This window comes from Mchenga conophoros, linkage group LG16 (assembly GCF_057382185.1).
Source record: "Mchenga conophoros isolate Kocher_MC1m ecotype Shallow Benthic linkage group LG16, M_conophoros_male_GT1.1, whole genome shotgun sequence".
Classification (NCBI taxonomy): domain Eukaryota; kingdom Metazoa; phylum Chordata; class Actinopteri; order Cichliformes; family Cichlidae; genus Mchenga; species Mchenga conophoros.
The window spans coordinates 1,542,458-1,562,005 of record NC_140541.1 but is presented as its reverse complement, the minus strand read 5'-3'; the positions used below and the strand labels follow the sequence as shown (position 1 = coordinate 1,562,005).

General features: G+C 39.5%; 1 protein-coding gene and 2 long non-coding RNA genes across 5 annotated transcripts; all 3 read right to left on the bottom strand.

The window, feature by feature from the left end:
- Positions 1–5,541: 5,541 nt before the first annotated feature.
- On the bottom strand, positions 5,542–9,042 carry LOC146556057 (uncharacterized). Its single transcript, XR_014888907.1, has 3 exons — positions 8,404–9,042; positions 8,079–8,215; positions 5,542–7,992 (listed from the first exon to the last, which is right to left on the bottom strand). It is a non-coding gene; the product is annotated as an uncharacterized LOC146556057 (long non-coding RNA).
- Positions 9,043–9,074: 32 nt separating this feature from the next.
- Positions 9,075–10,171, bottom strand: LOC146556056 (uncharacterized). The gene is made up of 3 exons (XR_014888908.1): positions 10,042–10,171; positions 9,730–9,952; positions 9,075–9,611 (listed from the first exon to the last, which is right to left on the bottom strand). It is a non-coding gene; the product is annotated as an uncharacterized LOC146556056 (long non-coding RNA).
- A 2,162-nt stretch (positions 10,172–12,333) lies between these two features.
- LOC146556055 (uncharacterized) lies at positions 12,334–19,540 on the bottom strand. Of its 3 annotated transcripts, none has more exons than XR_014888905.1 (3): positions 18,483–19,540; positions 18,256–18,363; positions 12,336–12,406 (listed from the first exon to the last, which is right to left on the bottom strand). XR_014888905.1 is itself a non-coding variant. In XM_085248961.1 (3 exons), exons 1-3 carry the CDS (start codon positions 19,115–19,117, stop codon positions 12,396–12,398), a joined length of 768 nt encoding a protein of 255 aa, XP_085105087.1. In that variant the 5' UTR covers positions 19,118–19,540; the 3' UTR covers positions 12,336–12,395. The 3 variants fall into 3 exon arrangements, 1 of the variants encoding a protein (XP_085105087.1); XM_085248961.1 differs by having other exon boundaries at positions 18,256–18,562; positions 18,668–19,540; XR_014888904.1 differs by lacking the exon at positions 18,256–18,363 and having other exon boundaries at positions 12,334–12,406; positions 19,055–19,540.
- Between the last annotated feature and the right edge of the window lie 8 nt (positions 19,541–19,548).

Below are 19,548 nucleotides of genomic sequence, written 5' to 3'. Positions count from 1 at the left end.
AATACTGCATCACTCTCTGTTGTCAAAAAGATTCACTAAACTTCTTTGTTTACTACAGCTGGAATACAAACAACAACTCTCCTCTGTTTTCTTTGGTCTACATCTCATTTAAGATTGCAATAACACTCATACATGAAAAACTGCACGATGTATATTTTTAAGGCTTTAATATTTGAGGTGGTCTGCATTCAAATTCTACTTCCTAAAATATTACCAACTGCACATAGTATCATTAAATATGCTGTTATTTTAAAATAAATATCTATATACCATATTAATAATAATAATAATATACTGCCATATTTTATATATGTGAACGTGGGCTGTTGTTTATTTCATTAATTTTCCACAAAGTGAGAATTTAAACTGTGCTGCAGATTTAGGTTGGCACAAACAAGCCTTGTTAAACAGTTCTTAAAAATTAAAGTCTACAAATTAGGAGTTCTTATTATTCTTGGGCTATGTCCACACGTACACAGGTACTTTTGAAAATGGAGATTTTTCTATGCGTTTGCACCTTTCGCCCACACTTAAACGGCGTTTTCGGTCACTGAAAAACTAAAAACGCTTGCCAGGATATTTTCGAAAACTCCGTTTTTGCATTTATGTGTGGACACGGAGAAAACGCAGCGCCTTTTTTGACGTCACACTGTGCGCCACGTTATTGTTTCGGTGAAATGCATTTCTACAATATGGTTACTGTTAATTGTTCTCTCTGCAGTGTTTAAATGCTTACATATACACACACAGTTACTGTCCACCCCACACATATGACTCGGTTCTGCTTTTATGCCCCATCTTTATTTGCTATTTCCCACCGAGGCTTCTAAACTTCTGATTGGCCAACATTTCTACACGGTTAGGAATATATCGCCACCTGCTGCTTTAGTATGTTCCTAGCAGAGTTTTCCTTCATTTCTGCATTCATGTGTGGACGGGATTGTTTTTTAAAATGAAAACGTAAAGTCTCAGTTTTCAAAAATACCCGTGTATGTGGGGACATAGCGTATGTTTAATCCTCAGTTTCTCCCCCCCCTCCTTTCTCTTAATTAACCCACAAGACCTGGACAAACGTGACTCTTTTTCTCCCGTGTTCGGTCAGAGGCGGTAAAATGGCTCCTTTGATCTTGCCGACAGCTGACACTGAATCTAAGATGGCGGTTCGTTAAAAACTTTACAGCATAAAGAATGAGGCTGTTTTAACCAACTGATTTGTGAAGAGAACTAACTGCACCTTATGTAACAGACTGACAAACACGAACACACCAAATGTAATTAATAAAACAACACAATAACCGTGGTTTACCGTCAAATCTTCATTTCACACTGGGCTCATAAGAACGCTAGTCGTTAGCATTGGGTTGTTAGCGTTAGCTCATCAAACACTGCTTTTACATACAAAAATGACAACTTTTCACTAAAAAGCAACCATTGTGTTACTTTAACATGAGTTATACCTCGGCTGGCTTTATAAATCACTAACAAGAACTTGTTAAATCGCGCAAACAAGAGTATAGACATTTAGAAGAGGAGAGGAGAAGCAGAGGCGCAGCACTCACCCAGAGCGGACTCAACGAAGTGTGCAGAAAGGCGGATGTCCGGCAGTCAGGTAAAAGATGAGGCGTTCACGGGTCGTAGGAAATTCCAGTATTACACACAATGGGCATTGTAAACATAAAAAATGTAGGTAATTTTAAATATTTTATACAATATCTATTTGCTACAGAAAAAAACTAGCAGAACTTTAATTCTATAAGTTAAATAAATATTATTAGAAGGCTCTTCTCCTGAACACCAACACCAAATAGCTGGTGATAGAGTTCACCAGACCTAAAAAAACAAACAAAAAAGACAACCACTCCAGGACAGTCTGCAAAGATGTTTTAAAGACAATATATTTATATATATATAAACCTTATCCAGTAAGGATTCCCCTCAAACAAATGACCATAATTTCCTAACTGTAAGGGCTTGAACGGTCATTCTTAATTCTTACACCGTTTTGTTCAGAAGAGAAGAAATGTATAGAAATAGTATGATTAAGCATAAATACTACATTTAGCAGAAATACTATATTAAGCATAAATCCTATAAAAAGCAGAAATACTATATTAAGCACAAATCCTATAAAAAGCAGAAACACTGTACTATGATTTGGTAGAAAAACTATAGTTAATCAGAAATAGTATATTTGGTAGAAATACTATGTTTTGGCAGAAATACTATATTTACCTCAAATCTTATAAAATAGCAGAAATAGTATGATTTAGCAGAAATACTGTATTTAGCACAAGTACCAAAAAGTAGCAGAAATACTATATTAAGCACAAATTCTATAAAAAGCAGAAATACTATATTAAGCACAAATTCTATAAAAAGCAGAAATACTATATTAAGCACAAATCCTATAAAAAGCAGAAATACTATATTAAGCACAAATCTTATGAAATAGCAGAAATAGTATGATTTAGCACAATAGTAATAAGTTAAACAGAAAAATTGGAAAAGCAAAATGGACAGCTGAAAAAATGCTGAACATGCTGAGGGTCCCTCAAATATACTTGTTAAATGAAAAAAATTGGCAAAAAAATCTATAACAGCCACACAATCAGAAATATGTACACATAAGGAAACACACATGCACAGAGAGACACACACACAAGATCCAATTCAGTCACCCAGTCTAAATATATTGAATTTGAATCTTACAATGAGATCATCCCATTAAAAGCCTTTCTCTCTCTCTCTCTCTCTCTCTCTCTCTCTCTCTCTCTCACACACACACACACACACACACACAGGGAGAGAGAAGTAAGTTTCTAGGTCAGCCTGGGAGCTGCTGAATTTGAATCCACCAATCAGAGAGCCTGTGTACTTTTTCCCGCCAAAACAGGTGCATCTTTTTACACACGCAACACAGAGAGGCACAGGATTATTGCAGCCTATTTCTCATAGTGAGGACTCCCCTCAAACAAATGACCATAATTTCCTAACCGTAGGGGCTAGAGCGGTCATTCTTACACCGTTTTGTTCAGAAGAGGTGGGGGAATCTTCAAGTGTTGACAATTTATCATTAAAATGTGAATTTTTAGAGATATATGACATGGATGACTTGTTGACTTAGAAGCCACGAATTCCCCAATATGCAAATTTGAATGCCTGAGACCACATATATGATTGGCTGGCTGGGAAGCCGTGCAGGCCCTGATTTGTGGATTTGAATTCCTCAGCCCTCAGATATGATTGGCTGGCTTAGAAGCCATGAAGGCCCCAATATGCAAATTTGAATGCCTCAGGACACATATATGATTGGCTGGGAAACCGTGCAGGCCCTGATTTGAAAATTTGAATGTCTAAGTCCTCACAGAGGATTGGCTGCCTGGGGACCTGGCAGAAATATATAGAAATACTATGATTAAGCATAAATACTACATTTAGTAGAAATACTATGTTTTAGCACAAATACTATAAAAAGCAGAAATACTATAATTTAGCAGAAATACTATATTAAGCACAAATCCTATAAAAAGCAGAAATAGGATGATTAAGCATAAACACTACATTTAGTAGAAATACTATGTTTGAGCAAAAATCCTATAAAAAGCAGAAATACTATATTAGGCACAAATCCCATAAAAAGCAGAAATAGTATGATTAAGCATAAATACTACATTTAGTAGAAATACTATGTTTTAGCACAAATAGTATAAAAAGCAGAAATACTGTAATTTAGCAGAAATACTATATTAGGCACAAATCTTATAAAATAGCAGAAATAGTATGATTTAGCACAATAGTAATAAGTTAAACAGAAAAATTGGAAAAGCAAAATGGACAGCTGAAAAAATGCTGAACATGCCGAGGGTCCCTCAAATATACTTGTTAAATGAAAAAATCAGCAAAAAAATGCACAGGGAGAGAGAAGTAAGTTTCTAGGTCAGCCTGGGAGCTGCTGAATTTGAATCCACCAATCAGAGAGCCTGTGTACTTTTTCCCGCCAAAACAGGTGCATCTTTTTACACACGCAACACAGAGAGGCACAGGATTATTGCAGCCTATTTCTCATAGTGAGGACTCCCCTCAAACAAATGACCATAATTTCCTAACCGTAGGGGCTAGAGCGGTCATTCTTACACCGTTTTGTTCAGAAGAGATGGGGAAATCTTCCAGTGTTTACAATTTATCAATAAAATATGAATTATTAAAGATATTTGACTTCTAATGCACCATAACTGAGTAGAGCGAAGCAAAAACTGCCTTGACTTGCCCTCAAACAACGCTTTGTGACTTGAAATCTATTTGGAGTATCGATATCATTCTTTCACCGTAAGAGACAGCAGGCTTTGGTGAACAATCATGGAAATTTTCAGGTCTCTGTGGAAATCCAACAAAAAGTTATGACGAGAGAAAAAAGTGGTTCATTTCCACAGTTTGAAATCTGAAGAAATCTGAGCGAAGGACGAATTTCCTACCCTCAAACAAGTCCAACTCATTTCAGAACGGTAATAGGTGAGAAAGAAATTCTTGAATTGTGAGCGTCAGGGGTGTCTGAAGATATTCGGGGACAAGCCTCATGTCTTAACTTTGCTTCGTTAAGGAGATATGACGATTCGAATATGCCTCTCATTACAGAAATCCAGCGGTGATTTTGAACAAGCTCTCCATTCACTTTATATGGAGAGTTTTCTGACATTGTGTTGGTCTGAGGAGATTTGCAAAAGTTCTATAAATCCCACAACAATGATAGTGACATTTTCTGAAAGCCAGCAAAAATACCTACGTTTTGATGTATAATTTGTGGAAGTTGAGTGAAAATTGAACAAGTAGCAAACAGTTGTTCGGACATGAAGAGAAGACTGCAAAAGCTTCAGTGGCACACTGGAAGCCAAGAGCATAGCAACCATAACAACGCATGTATTTTGTGAAAAATCACAATTTTGCAACTCAAAACTTTAAGAGGCATAAAAGTAAAACAGTAAAACATTTGAAAAAGCTGAATCATACCAGAATAGCCCAATAATTTGTGAACATTTTAAAATTTGAATGGTTGTTCTAGGTGAAAATATGAGGAAGTAGTTAAGTTTCAAAAACAAGCAAAATTTAGCAGAATTGCAGAAGTTTCCCATTCATTTCAATGGGACAAATTAAAGGAAAAAAGCTTAATATTTTAAAAAGTATAATAGCAAAAAATAGCAAAAGTCATAGCAGGAATTAGCAAAAATAGCAGAATAGTTTAAAATTTGAACGGTGAAAATCGGCTGAAAATTGTGGAAGTAGTTTAACGGCGAAAAGTGTACGGAAGCAACTAGAACTAGAAAAATTTGCATTTCCTGCGAAAATGCAGTGTGGATGCTTAAAGCTGAAGCTGTATGCAAAAAGTAGCTGAAAAAGCTGAAAAGTTGCAGAAATTGTAAAAACTTTGCAGAAGCAAAGGAACTTTGCTAAAATGGAATAACTTAGCAGAACTGCAATCACTTAGAGGAAACTGTAAAGCTGAAGCTGTCTGCTGAAAATAGTTGAAAATAGCTGAAGAAGCTGAAGAAATCAAAGTCAGTGTTTAAAAAGTTGTTGAAATTTTAATAACTTTGCAGAAGAACATCAAGTTAGCAAAAATGTAATAACTTAGCAGAAATGCAATAACTTAGAAGAAACATAACAATTCAGCAGAAATGTTGTAGTTTACCAGAAGCTACAACTTAGCAGAAATGTAATAATTTATTAAAAAATTAATAACTTGGCAGAAATATTACAACTTACCAGAACTGCTATAATTTTGCAGAAATGTAATTATTAGGAAAAAAATGTATACAGATAACAGCTGAAAACGATGACGTAACCTCAAAGTTACTTGTTTAACTGTGAAAAATGACCAGAAACATTAGAAAAGAAAGAAAACCAATTCAATTCAATTTATATAGCAACAAATCACAACAAAAGTCGCCTTATGGCGCTTCATAGATACAGAGAAAAACCCAACAATCATATGACATATGACCCCCTATGAGCAAGCACTTTGGCGACAGTGGGAAGGAAAAACTCCCTTTTAACAGGAAGAAACCTCCAGCAGAACCAGGCTCAGGGAGGGGCGGCCATCTGCTGCGACCGGTTGGGGTGAGAGAAGGAAGACAGGAATACCAGCCAGCAGATAAACTGATGTGAAACAAAACCAAGGTAAAATTGCAGAATTTACACAGTTGGTGAAAGGTAAAAATGGCAACAAAAAACCCCCAAACAAACAAACAAAAAAAACAAACAAACAACATTTAGTTAATAAGTGCACAAGATGATTCGATGATAAATATGGTACCAATCTACAAAATACTGTCGAAATGAAGTCCACATTGTGATATATTTCAGGTGTGGAGAGTCACAGAGCTAAACAATCGATGTGCATATTTAAAGAATCAAATAAAGAACATTGTTGTGGAATAAATTACAGTGAATAATAATCACTGCCCTGCGTTAGAGAGTGACTTATGATGATGTATTAATTGGCTTAACTTTACCTCTAACAGCTTTTCACATAGTGCTGTGACCAGGGTGAAATCCATCATAAAGTAACTGTAAACAGTAGAACCATTAGCATGAATGTTATGGTTCTACTCTGATCAAAACTCAAGTCAGTTGTGTGACCTGATATAAAATGATAAAGAGGAACACATATAAATGACCTTTATGAACTTTTCAAAATGACTTTATATGTCTGACCCATTATCTATATATATTAGAGCAGATGTGGAAAACCACTGTTAGACCTACTCTATACTAACACAAACACAGTCAAAAATTCATTGCTAGTGTGACATGTGGTCCTTTTTGCCTTTGACCAATGATATGCTGGTTACTTGGACCAGTTTAGTATTTGCTGTCACAGAGGAATGTTAACCATAAATCCAAAAGACAAAACTGAAAAAATATGTTAATTGCAAACATGTTTTTGCTTAGTAAGAGGATTGAAATTACATGAAAACTGTCACCTTAAAGCCTCATTGTAAATATCATCACAAACAGATGTTTTCCACACGGTTAACAAAGCTCCACCACATCCAATCACTGCATATAAATCTAAAAGAAAACAACAACAAATAAAATGTAATTAACACAAGTGAAGTCTAAGGAGCTTGGAAAGAAAAGCGTCTGGACTTCTTTGAGTTCCTTGAAGACGTTTCACCTCTCATCCGAGAAGCTTCTTCAGTTCTAAGGGTCAATGGTGGAGAGTCCCAGATTTAAACCCAGTGGGAGTTTCCCCCCAAAGAGGGACAAAGAACCCCCTGATGATCCTCTACCTAATCACATGAGCCAAGGTGTGAAAGTGGGTGTGGGTCCCAATCAGCCAGGGTTTCGGGTGAGCTCATTGTGAAACCTGGCCCCACCCTATCATGTGATTTCCCGAGGTCAGGAAATCACCCACGCCCACTCCCAGGATGTGAGTGGACGTTACGGTGTCTGGGGAGGGAACTCAAAACTGGATTATAGATGGCAGACAGTTGGTGTCGTAAACCACCGCCTCTGTTTAAAGATGGTCGCTCACAGTGGACGTAAATGGCTTCTTTCACTCCTCCATCTGTCCAAAATGTGAACATTGGCATCCTCAAAGACTGACCTTTGTCCTTTAGATGCAGATGAACTGCTGAGTCTTGTCCCGTGGAGGTGGCTCTTCTATGTTGTGCCATGTGCTTGTGAAGTGGCTGTTTGGTCTCTCCGATGTAGAAGTCTGGGCATTCCTCGCTGCACTGTACAGCATACACCACATTGTTAAGTTTGTGTTTAGGAGTTTTGTCTTTCGGGTGAACCAGTTTCTGTCTGAGTGTGTTACTGGGTCTGAAGTACACTGGGATGTCGTATTTGGAGAAAACTCTCCTGAGTTTTTCTGATACACCGGCTACATAGGGGATGACAATGTTGTTGTGTCTGTCTTTCTTATCCTCCCTCGCTGGTGTCTGATGTTCTTTTCTGTGAAGCTGGAATGCAGGCACACTGGACGAGCTTATTCTAAAAAATACAGAAAAAGGAACATTTTAGTTGTGTTAAGGCCTAAAAACTACAAATAAGTTATACAATGAACAATATTGAAATACCTTATAGGTGCTGCAGGCCATATAACCAGAATCCAGAGCAATCTCACACTCACATGATGGTGAGGAAAGACATGAGCTCTGCAGTGAGGTTTGAATGTCTCAGTTGGAACACTGAAGAACTCAGAAGACAGCAATACCTGCACAGAGAGACAGAGTAGAAAAAGCATAGCTTTGTAATCCATAATGTGAATTAAAACTCAAAAAGTGTCAACAAGTATAATCATTTGAGTGTGGAATTATTTATGCAATAAACAGGATTTAAATTAATTAATTGAATTAAAAAACACTGACATTTTTTTTTTAAATCAAAGATAAAGAATCATACCACTCTCTGCTCTGAGGATCACTGAGCATCTCTGACAGGAAATACAGTTTCCTCAGTATGAGTCATCATTGATGGTCTCAGAGGTGTGTAGTGTGGCAGCATGATGATGGTCTCCAGATCAGGCAGGAGGTCAGGTGATGGGTGTGTCATCTTCTCCATTGAAGACACACTGGTATGGCAGTTCATAACACAGCAGTCTCCTTGTGGCATGTAGTTATCTGTGCAGTCCAGCACTGATGGATCAAGTTTGGCTCAGCAGTTCATGAAGATGGTGTTAAGATGTTGTTGTTTCAGCTGAGGATGGTGAAGTTTGAAGGTTTTGCCACAAAGGAGACTGTGCCGTGTCTGAAAAAATATATCTACAAAACAAGTGCTTTTAACACCACCCACCCAGCTCAGCCCCCAAGTGTCTATGTAATGCTGGTATGGGGTGTCGGTTACTAAGTCTAATTAGTACATAGGGGATGACAATGTTGTTGCATCTGTCTTTCTTATCCTCCCTCGCTGGTATCTGATGTTCTTTTCTGTGCATCTTTGCTGACTTTATAAACGCCCAATTAGGATAGCCACACGTTTTGAGTGCTTCCTTTACATGTGTGTGTTCCTTCTTTTTCCCTTCAGGCTTAGAGGGAACATGTTCTGCCCCGGGGGGGGGGGGGGGGGGGGGGGGGGAGAGGGATGTGTCCTAATTACTCCAAGTTTGTGTTCCAGAGGGTGATGGGAGTCAAAGAGGAGGTACTGGTCCGTGTGTGTGGGCTTCCGGTAAACTTCGATGTTGAGTTTGCCGTTCTCTTCAATGTGCACAGCGCAGTCCAGGAAAAGCAAACAGTCGTCCTTTGTGTCTTCCCTGGTGAACTTGATGTTTTTATCCACAGCGTTGATGTGCGCAGTGAAGGATTCCACTTTTTGCCTTTTGATTTTGACCCAGGTGTCATCTACATATCTGTACCAGTGGCTGGGTACTCTTCCTTTGAAAGAGCCAAGAGCCTTCCTTTCCACTTCCTCCATGTAAAGGTTGGCTACAACAGGTGACACAGGGGAACCCATGGCACAGCCATGTTTTTGTCTGTAGAAACCCTCGTTGTATTTGAAATATGTAGTGGTGAGGCAGAGGTCTAACAGTGTGCACATCTGATCGGGTGTGAAGTTGGTCCTGTCTTCCAAGGAGCTGTCTTCTTGCAGTCGTTTTCTGACAGTCTCCACTGCCTCTGTAGTGGGTATGCAAGTGAAGAGAGAGACTACATCAAAGGACATCATGAGAACCTTCACAGACATGACACAAGGGAAGACTTTTGATTTAATAACTAAGCTTAAAACAAGTGTTACCTTTGAATATTTGTGGGAAAAATCTGATGCTACCCCAAGAATACAAAGCCACACTGGAAATGATGACAGGCTTGCAGCCCTCTGTCTTCCTGGAGTGAGGTGCCCGATCAGTAGAAGTGAATTGACAGAAGTCAGTGTCTGTAAGAGTGGCCAAACACTGATACTCTGTCCACTTGCGTAGAGTCTAAGAAGCTGGAATGCAGGCACACTGGACGAGCTTGTTCTAAAAAATACAGAAAAAGGAACATTTTTTTTGTCTGTAGAAACCCTAAAAACTACAAATAAGTTATACAATGAACAATGTTGAAATACCTTATAGGTGCTGCAGGCCACATAACCAGAATCCAGAGCAATCTCACACTCACATGATGGTGAGGAAAGACATGAGCTCTGCAATGAGGTTTGAAGGCCTCAGTTGGGACACGGAAGAACTCAGAAGACAAGCAATACCTGCACAGAGAGACAGAGTAGAAAAAGCATAGATTTGTAATCCATAATGTGAATTAAAACTCAAAAAGTGTCAACAAGTATAATCATTTGAGTGTGGAATTATTTATGCAATAAACAGGATTTAAATTAATTAATTGAATTAAAAACACTGACATTTTTTTTTATCAAAGATAAAGAATGATACCTCTCTCTGCTCTGAGGATCACTGAGCATCTCTGACAGGAAATACAGTTTCCTCAGTATGAGTCATCATTGATGGTCTCAGAGGTGTGTAGTGTGGTAGCATGATGATGGTCTCCAGATCAGGCAGGAGGTCAGGTGATGGGTGTGTCATCTTCTCCATTGAAGACACACTGGTATGGCAATTCATAACACAGCAGTCTCCTTGTGGCATGTAGTTATCTGTGCAGTCCAGCACTGATGGATCAGGTTTGGCTCAGCAGTTCATGAAGATGGTGTCTGAAAAAATATATCTAACAAAACACGTGCTTATAACACCACCCACCCAGCTCAGCCCCCAAGTGTCTATGTAATGCTGGTATGGGGTGTCGGTTACTAAGTCTAATTAGTGCATCAGAAAGCGGGGGCTACACCTAAAGCCCACACTTTTTGATGTCTTTGTTTATTAGCAGCTTTTTCCAGCTGCTCAGAGAATTCTGACTTGGCCTTTATCCACCCAAACCCAAACCCACCCGGATAAAGGCCAAGTCAAACTCACACACCATACCAGCATTACATAGACACTTGGGGGCTGATCTGGGTGGGTGGTGTTAAACTGTAGTCGGGAACTTTCAGAAAACTATCCATTTACTTCTAAATCAGTTTTTATACATATTCTGTAAGCTGTACTAATGTTTTTCTCTACATAATGTATCATTATAGACATCTCTGGTAGCCTAAAGATAGTTTATAACTTTTGACATTTTTTACCTGTAAAACATGATAAGCAAAACCTCATTCATCACAAAAACTTTTGATTCTACAAAAGCTACTATAATCAAGAAAATATAATTGTCTGTATTTATTCATGTGAGCCATAATAAATACCTGCATTTATGTGGGATTTATTTACTATTTCATATTTTCAAGCCCTTGGAGGGGAAGATCTAGTTTGTTGAGCTACATACGTCACAGTAAAAAGATTTAGTCATTTAAAACATGAGAATAAAAGAAATGATGTTGGTTTAATAAATGTTGCAGCACATTTCAGATCAGAGGTGCATGATAGCAGATGTTCTCTGCTCTGCATGAAGTTCAACAATGATTTGGTGAAATGATTAATAACATTGCAATAAGAAAGGGTCTTCTGACAGACAGAGTAGGGAAGACCCTTTTTTCAATGAAAAATCTTTTTCATGCTCTACAATCAGTAAACTCTGTAACAAACATGATCTGTAATTGTTTCAAAACTCACCAGACGACTTCATGATTGGCTCGAGGACAGGACACAAAAGACAGGGTTGTGGTAACTGTAATATGATCTCAGAACACCTGAATACAGACATTTCTGTGGCTGAGAAATAAAAATGAGGTCAAGCAGGGTGTTCTTGTCTGTAGTGGCAGAAGTGATCAGCTGTGAATACCCTCTCGACTGAAACTGCTCCAGAATCTGTTTTCTTCCACTCTGCAACTGGTTCTCATTAAAATCTCCACACACAATGATTGGGTGACAGTCCATTATTTCAAGTGAATCTAAAAGACTTACCAGGTTTTGCATGAATGGTGTCAAACTGTAGTCAGGGGGTCTGTACACAACAGCAATGAGTGCAGGGAATGGAGCCTGAACCTTCAACACTAAAAACTCAAGATCAGTGACATTATGCAGATACTGTTTTACCTGAACCTGAAAATGATTCCTCAAATACACAACAACTCCCCCACCACTTCTGCTGGCCATGTGAGGAAAGTTTGTGTAGGACACATGTCTGTTGCGTTTGAACATGGTGTAGCCGTCCAAATGAAGACTGTCTGCAACAAAGGAGCCTTGAAGGTGAGACTCAGTGAGACACAAAACATCTGCTAAACACATTTCATGATGACTCTTGATGTCACTGATGTGAGATGGCAAACCCTCCGTATTGTGATGGATCAGTGTAAGAGTGTCAAGTCTGCTGGCTGTTTCTCTGACCTGAAGAAGAGGCATCATTTGTTCAACACTGGCTTGTCTCATGGTTTGGAGCGCTGCAGTTACCTCGGGATTGGCGTAAATCTTTTTCTCATCCAAGTCCTGCAAATAGAGTCCACTGAGAGACGTCACCCTGCTGAGAGCAACGTAAGCCATACCTGGTTCAAAAATGTTCTTCATTGAAACTACAGCTGTCTGTGTTGTAAGACCCTGAGTTTTGTGAATTGTGCAAGCGAATGCTAGCTTTACAGGAAACTGTCTGCGTACCGCTCCTTTAAACTTCAGACTCTCCTCTGCTCTCTCAATGTAAACCAGATCATCAGAAGCTGCATTAGCACTGCGGTTGTGTCTCATAGGCTGCCGGTTGTCCATCCTGAGCCCCAGTTTAATTATGTGTCCATCATTTTCAGATCTCACCACCTTTACCAGTATACCAAAAGCACCGTTGACTAAACCGTTTAGTGTGTCCAAGTTTCTGGTCAGCATGACTCGAGCTCCTTCAGCAACATTCAGAGTGTCAGGTAAATCATTTCGCCCACCTGTAAATGGTTTGTCTCTTCGTTCCATTCTGCCTGTACATTTATCCTTCTGGAAATCGTCTGCATTGATGATTATGATGTTTGAATGAAGCTTCTTCAGGGTATCTGTGTTGTGGGATTCCACATTCTTGTTGGTGGCATAAATGTGTAAGACCTCAGTTGGACATTCTTCTGGTGCAGTCACAGCCTGTGACAACAAATCTCTGTCGCACTGAGAAAGCTCATCTGTCTTTTCTTTGACTCTAATCCTGTTCAGCATCTCTGCAAAGGCCACATCATCTTTCTGACGCATGATCTCGGTTAGAGTGATCATCTGAAAATGCTCCTGCCATAGGTCAATCTGTTCTGGATCGTAAACACAGAGAGGTTTAGACTGTCGCACTGGTGGCAGCTGGTAAAAATCTCCAACAGCTAAAACTGACATTCCACCAAAAGGTCTCTGAGTGCCTTTGATTTGTTTCAGTCTTGCATCCACATAGGCAAAAAGGGGTTTTGAAACCATTGAAATCTCATCAATAACAATAATTTCAGCATTCATCAGCTCAGATCTGACTTCATCCAGTTGGTTACCAAGTCCTTGAATGGGTGGTTTCAGACTCCTGGGTAGTTTCAGTAGAGAATGTAACGTAGAGCCACTGATAGAAAAAGCTGCTGTACCGGTAAATGAAGTCAGTAAAACAGTTGGATTTGATATGTCAGCTTCTTCTGCATTAGCAGGCAGTCTGCTCAGGATCTTTGATGCTTCAGAATGAATACACTTAATCAGATGTGACTTTCCAGTTCCTGCACCACCGTTGATATAGAAGAAAAATGGATCTGGGTTCAAACCACAAACTCGCTGAATACACCAGTCTCTTATGGCATAGAACACGCAGGCCTGCTTCTGGTTCAGATTCTGATACATTACACGTACCACGGCTGGATCTACTGCAGGTTGTTCTCTGACGGCTCTGATCTTTGTTACAGCATCAGACTGACGACTGTAGTCGGGAACATTCTCCTGTTCGTTCTCATCATCAGAATGTCTCTCAGGAAGATTCTCATCACATTGCAGCCTCACAACTTCAGATTCAGGAGCAAGATTACACCATTCATCAATCACAACATCCCTATTTTGTTCAAATTCTTCCAGTGCACTCTCAATATCCTCAGAGTTCTTCTCATACTTGTCTTTATTTCTTTTCACAACCCTTTTCACAGACTCACTGTGGTCTGAACATGGAAGTCGTACAAAACCTGAGTTGTAGAAGGACTGATAGGTTTGGAACCCTTGTGGTTTCAGTTCCTGCTCTGATCTGTGTGGAAGGTAAAGTCTCAACAGTCGACCATAATATTGCTCAGGATCTTTTTCCTGTGAACAGTGGTAATACCTGATTATAGCTGGTTTATCATTCTTTCGCCTTTGTACAAATCCAAGCTGGTTTAGAAGAGGAAGCACATCTTTTCCTTCATTTGGACCACTCACCAACCTGCACAAGGCAGCAAAATCAGCCAGTGACATTTCCTCATATTCTGGGGTCTCAGGTCTGCATTTGTATTTATCACTCAAACTTGTCATCCAAATATTACAACTGTCATGTGTTGTGCTTTCCAGGAAGCTCATGGGCCGACTCATTTTTACTGGGTTATCATCTGTTGGTACAAATACAACACTGCGGGAACATTTTTTCATTTTTAGGCCACAGACTCGAGTCACACACTCCTGTGCGCTGATTTCTCTCTTTTTTGAGTAAGCCTGCATCACAGCTCTCATTTCATCACATTCATTGACGGTGTTCTTATCAGAGTTGTCAATAACTGTCTTCAGGTATTCAGAGAGGCCAGATTCTTTCTTTGTTATATATTTACAGAGGTATTCTATACATGAATAGGCATTCAAAATGAATGAGACATCTAAATTAGAGTTCCAGGCTTCAAGCAGGTCTGGGTTGTAATTGTTGATCCAACACTCATTTGGGTCACGTTTCAGAATCAGAGCTGTTTTCTTGTTTATGTCCTGGAGGCATTGTTCATACTCATCCATTGTTAAGTTGCATCGTGACAGAATCTGCTCTATGGTGAGGGAAGCAGCTTCAGGTTCCTTCAGCAGGTTCAACAAAGGTCTGAGTTTGGCTTTTGCAGCTTCAGTGTCTGAATCCTCATCCTGTCTCACAATCATTGTTCTTGTGGCTGGTGGTTTGGGAAACCCAAATCTACAACCAGAGTTCACACTCTTAAAGCATGTCTTTGTGTGGTTTTTGCTGTGCTTTTGTAGCTCAGTGACTTTTTTGTGCAGTTCAGGTTGTTTTTCTGGATCAGGGAGTTGAGCTGAGATGTATCTGTCCACAAAGTCACAGACAGTTTGGTCATCATCCACATCTGCTTCTACCTTTTCTCGAATCCACAGCAACATGTGTATATGTGGACTACCTCTGTGCTGGAACTCAACTCTGTAAAAGTAATCAATGATCTCACCAAGGGGCTGTGCAGGAGAAAAAAGCAAATCTCTGAACAAAGCCTCAACACGTTTATCAAACATTCGCATGGTGGTTACTGGATTTGATCTTAGAATTTCACACTTTTCTGACCAGTCCAGGGCTTCAAAATCAACCTCTTCACCTTGCTGTCTCTTTATTGCTTGAATCACTTCAGGCCATCTCATCTCAGCAGCAGAGAAAGTGACAAAGAACTGAGGTGTTCCTATTTGGCGAACCATGCTGAATAGATCTCTGGTAGTTTTCTGCCAGTAAGCTGGAGTTCCTCTGAGTGGCTGCATAAATCTGATTGCATCTTTATTTCTTACCAGCTTCTCTACTTCTGTCTTACTTTGTAACATTCCTGATGTGATTTTGCGTCCATCTTTCGTCATAGTTTTACCTTTCCTTAGCTGTATTGTCATGCTGGAATTAGCCAAGTGTATTTCAGTGACAAACTGTGAGAAAAACAGGTAATTTGTGTCTTTAGCAAATCTTGCATCAATGTTGAAAAGCCTTGACTTGAAGTATGCACTCGGTGTGAGCTTGAGACGTCTCATTTCATCCAGTGTATTCTGACCAGTAGGAAACTGCACAGGAAATGCCATGGCTTCCAAATGAGGAGTTCTGAAGAAGCGAACAGGATTGTTTCTTTCTGCAGGAGCCACACAATATGTGTTATCAGTGAAACAGAGAATCTCTTCTGAAATGTCAACAGGCTGCAGACAACTTTCTAGAGCAAAACCTCCATTGTTCAAATCACTTTCTGGTTCATCTGGATTTTGTTCCTCTGGTTGTTCATCACAAGATTGCATATTAATATCTTGGTCACTTTGAGACTCACTTTCACACAAAAGGGCATCTTTTTCATAGTTGTCAATTTCCATTAAATCTGCTTCATTATAATCATCACTTGCCATGCTGGCTTCATCACTGCTGTCATCATCAGGTAACGTTGGATCACAAAGCAATGCATCATCTCTGATAACAATATCTGTGTACTGTGGATGAATTTGTTTCAGTTTACGCAGAGCTTGAATGAGTTTAGACCAGGTGACAGTCTGGAACAGCTGATGGCCTTTGTAGCACAGTCGTCTTTTCAATTTCACCCTCATGATCTGTGATTGGCTTCTGATCCTCGGTAAAGAGTCAACTGTTTGTTGGACTTCAGATGGTACACACACCACATTACCACGTATGAGTCTCTGTCTCCCCTTTGGAAGAGGAATAATCTTAGCAAATGGTATGCATTTGGCAATCAGATGTCTCTCCAGAATGTTGAGATCACAAAGTTCAGCTGGAATATCCTGCAGTTCTAAACCATTAACAGCAGCAAGCCTGGGCATGCATCCACTTTTGAGGGAACTGTGACACGTGTGACAGATATACTCTTTTTTTCTCTCAACAGGAAAGCTGCAGTGATCATGACATGCTTCATCACACACATGAACATATTTACCAGTTAGACACTGATGAGCTACAGTCTGGTGTTTTGAGTAATTTTGTCTTTTGCAGATTTTCACCTGATTAGGAAAAGAAGCTTTTAGACAAACAGTACAAACATAAGATGGTGCTGACTTAATGTTTGATCTGAAACGAGATATGGCCTCATTCATTAAAGTGTTCTCTGGATGACTCTGTAAAGTCTCAGCTGGTCGATGCATCTGGCGATATTTCCGTTTTATATTCATTGCACATCTGATATTATGCATCTGTCTGAAAGAAAAACCGTTCCAATATTTAACTCTCATTCGTTCTCTCATATTGTCCTTGTGTTGTTGCTGAAATTGTTTCTCTTCTCCATACCGCTTAGTCATGTAAAATCGTTTTTTCTTTTTAAATTCTTCGCTTTCTTTATATAGGTTATATACATATGACCTCATGTAAGCTTTATGTTTTTCTCTGAATCCAGCACAAGTTCTGTATATTCTTCTTATACGCTCCTTCTGCTTATCTCTGAATATGGGAGACTCTCTATATGTTCTTGTTACACGTTCCTTCTGCTTATCTCTGAATATGGAAGACTCTCTATATTTTCTTGTTATACGTTCCTTCTGCTTATCTCTGAATAGGGGATTGTCTTTATATGTCCTTATGACACGTTCTCTTTTTCTATCTCTAATTTCAGCACTTTCTCTATACATCTTTCTCAAATGTTCTTTCTTTTTCTCCTTATAGGTAGCATTTAATTTATACAGTTCATTTCTGTACAGAATCCTTTTCTGTCTGTGATCAGGATCATCAGACTTCCGAGCTGAGTTTTTTTTCTTTGCCTTGAAGCTTTCATCAAACCTGTACATCTGCCTTTCTTTCGTCTTCTGATTTTCCTTTCTCTGTGGTAGCTTTTGTTGGGTCAATAATCTTCTCCTCATTTTTTGCCTTTCATGTTTACTATATTTCAGCAGTTTATCTGAGAGTTCCTCTGTTATCTTAGTTGAACTGGAGGCACTGTTTGAATCATTCTGAGGAATAGAATCTGGTGTTACCTGAGTTTCTCTCACAGAGGATGCAGAGGTTTCCTTTTCAAAATAATCAGAAGGATGATGGTTTTTTCTGGGAGCAGCTGTCTCATTTGAAGAATCAACTCTGGATGACATTACTTCACTGGTTAAATCTTTGGTCACAGGTTTCCGTGTCTGCTCAGTGTATATTTCAGAGTTTAATTCATGAACACGTTCATTTAAAGCTGGTGCTGGTGCACTTGTAGCTGTTTGTCTGTATTCGGTGGTTTGATTAGCATCTCTTTGGTCAGCAGCGTTTTCACTGTGAAACTCGATGGGCTGTAGCTCATAAGTGCAGCTTGGTGCGATGCTGAACATTCTGTACAAACGTTTGATCCTGTCAATCATGTCATTAAGACGTGTGAATTTCAACATAACTGCAGTTCCACCACTTACACTTAGCGACAATGGCATACCAGTAGACTTACGTGGGTGAGGGTCAAAATATGCATATTCACCTGAAGTCAGCCTGCTAACAGCGATGACTGTTCCTCCCATGACTAGCAAAGCGTAGCGAATGTCTGAAGCCAAACACTGTAATCCCTGTTCAAGGCTCGGAAAGTGATCTGTACCATCAAATGTGCCGTAATGAGCAAACTGAGACATGTCGACTTGATACTCGTGTCTGCGGCTGATGACCACTGAGGGAAGTTCATCGCAGGCTAGAAACACGCTGTTCACAAACCTCAGTCTGGCATCTGAATAGACGGCATGGCCTTTGTCCAACACACGGTTTAGATCTGCTCTGGTAATAAATTCATCCTCCTGTAAGAATGACAGGAAAACCAAACTGTTAGCCATGCATTGCTGATTCCGGTACTTTCCATACCTAGGAGAAGCCTGGCTTCGGGAAGCACAGACGCTACTCACTCGTGGACTTTCACTGTTTGTAACCTGTACATGAGACTGTCCTGGAGCTTGTCCATCATGCTGTGTTTGTGCAGTTAGCTGGGGTTCAGTCTGGATTACCTGCATAACTTCAGGCTCTGGGACAGACACTGAGGGAACACTTCTTTTTACCACATCTGCATAAGACACTGTGGCTGTCTCTCCATCATGCTGTGTTTGTACAGTTAGCTGGGGTTTAGTCTGGATTACCTGCATAACTTCAGGCTCTGGGACAGACACTGAGGGAACACTTCTCTTTACCACATCTGCATAAGACACTGTGGCTGTCTGAACACTGCTCTGCACTTCTGTGCTGGGAAAAGCTGAAACACACACCTTTACCTGCTCACTGCTCTGAGAAACATTCACCTGTTCTTTCTGCTTTTGCCATCTAAGCTTCTGGGACTGCGACCTTTGACTTTTTCTTGGCATTTTGCTGAAGTACAATCTGGAACTTATATGTGGTTATACACAAATATAAACAAAACTGAACCTTGAAACAGAAAAACTTATAACTCCTCAAGTTACTGTTAAATCTGAGAAATGTACTATTATACTATAAAATGTTTTTATGAATATATGAATAGATGTTAAAAAGCTGATTTGTACTCCAAACTCAAAAAATAAAGGAAATTCAAAGTTCTCTGGAAACAATTTGGTGCGTTTTATTGTACCTCTTTTAGAAACGGGGTTTCTTCAGCTGGATGTTCTGCAGCAGTCAGGAAACAGGAAGTCTGGGTCCTCAGGCACTTCTCGATGACAATACTAACTGAATACTTACACCGAGTGACAAAATGGGTTTGTCCTTAAATAATAGTACTATAAACTTGCAGTCAAATGTTATAGCCAATGAAACAGACTGG

Coding starts and splice junctions, on each gene's coding strand:
- LOC146556055 (XM_085248961.1), bottom strand. CDS start 19,117: ATGCCAAGAAAAAGTCAAAGGTCGCAGTCCCAGAAGCTTAGATGGCAA. Junction 18,563..18,667: donor CAAACAGTGAAAGTCCACGA/GTGAGTAGCGTC, acceptor TCATTCTTACAG/GAGGATGAATTTATTACCAG.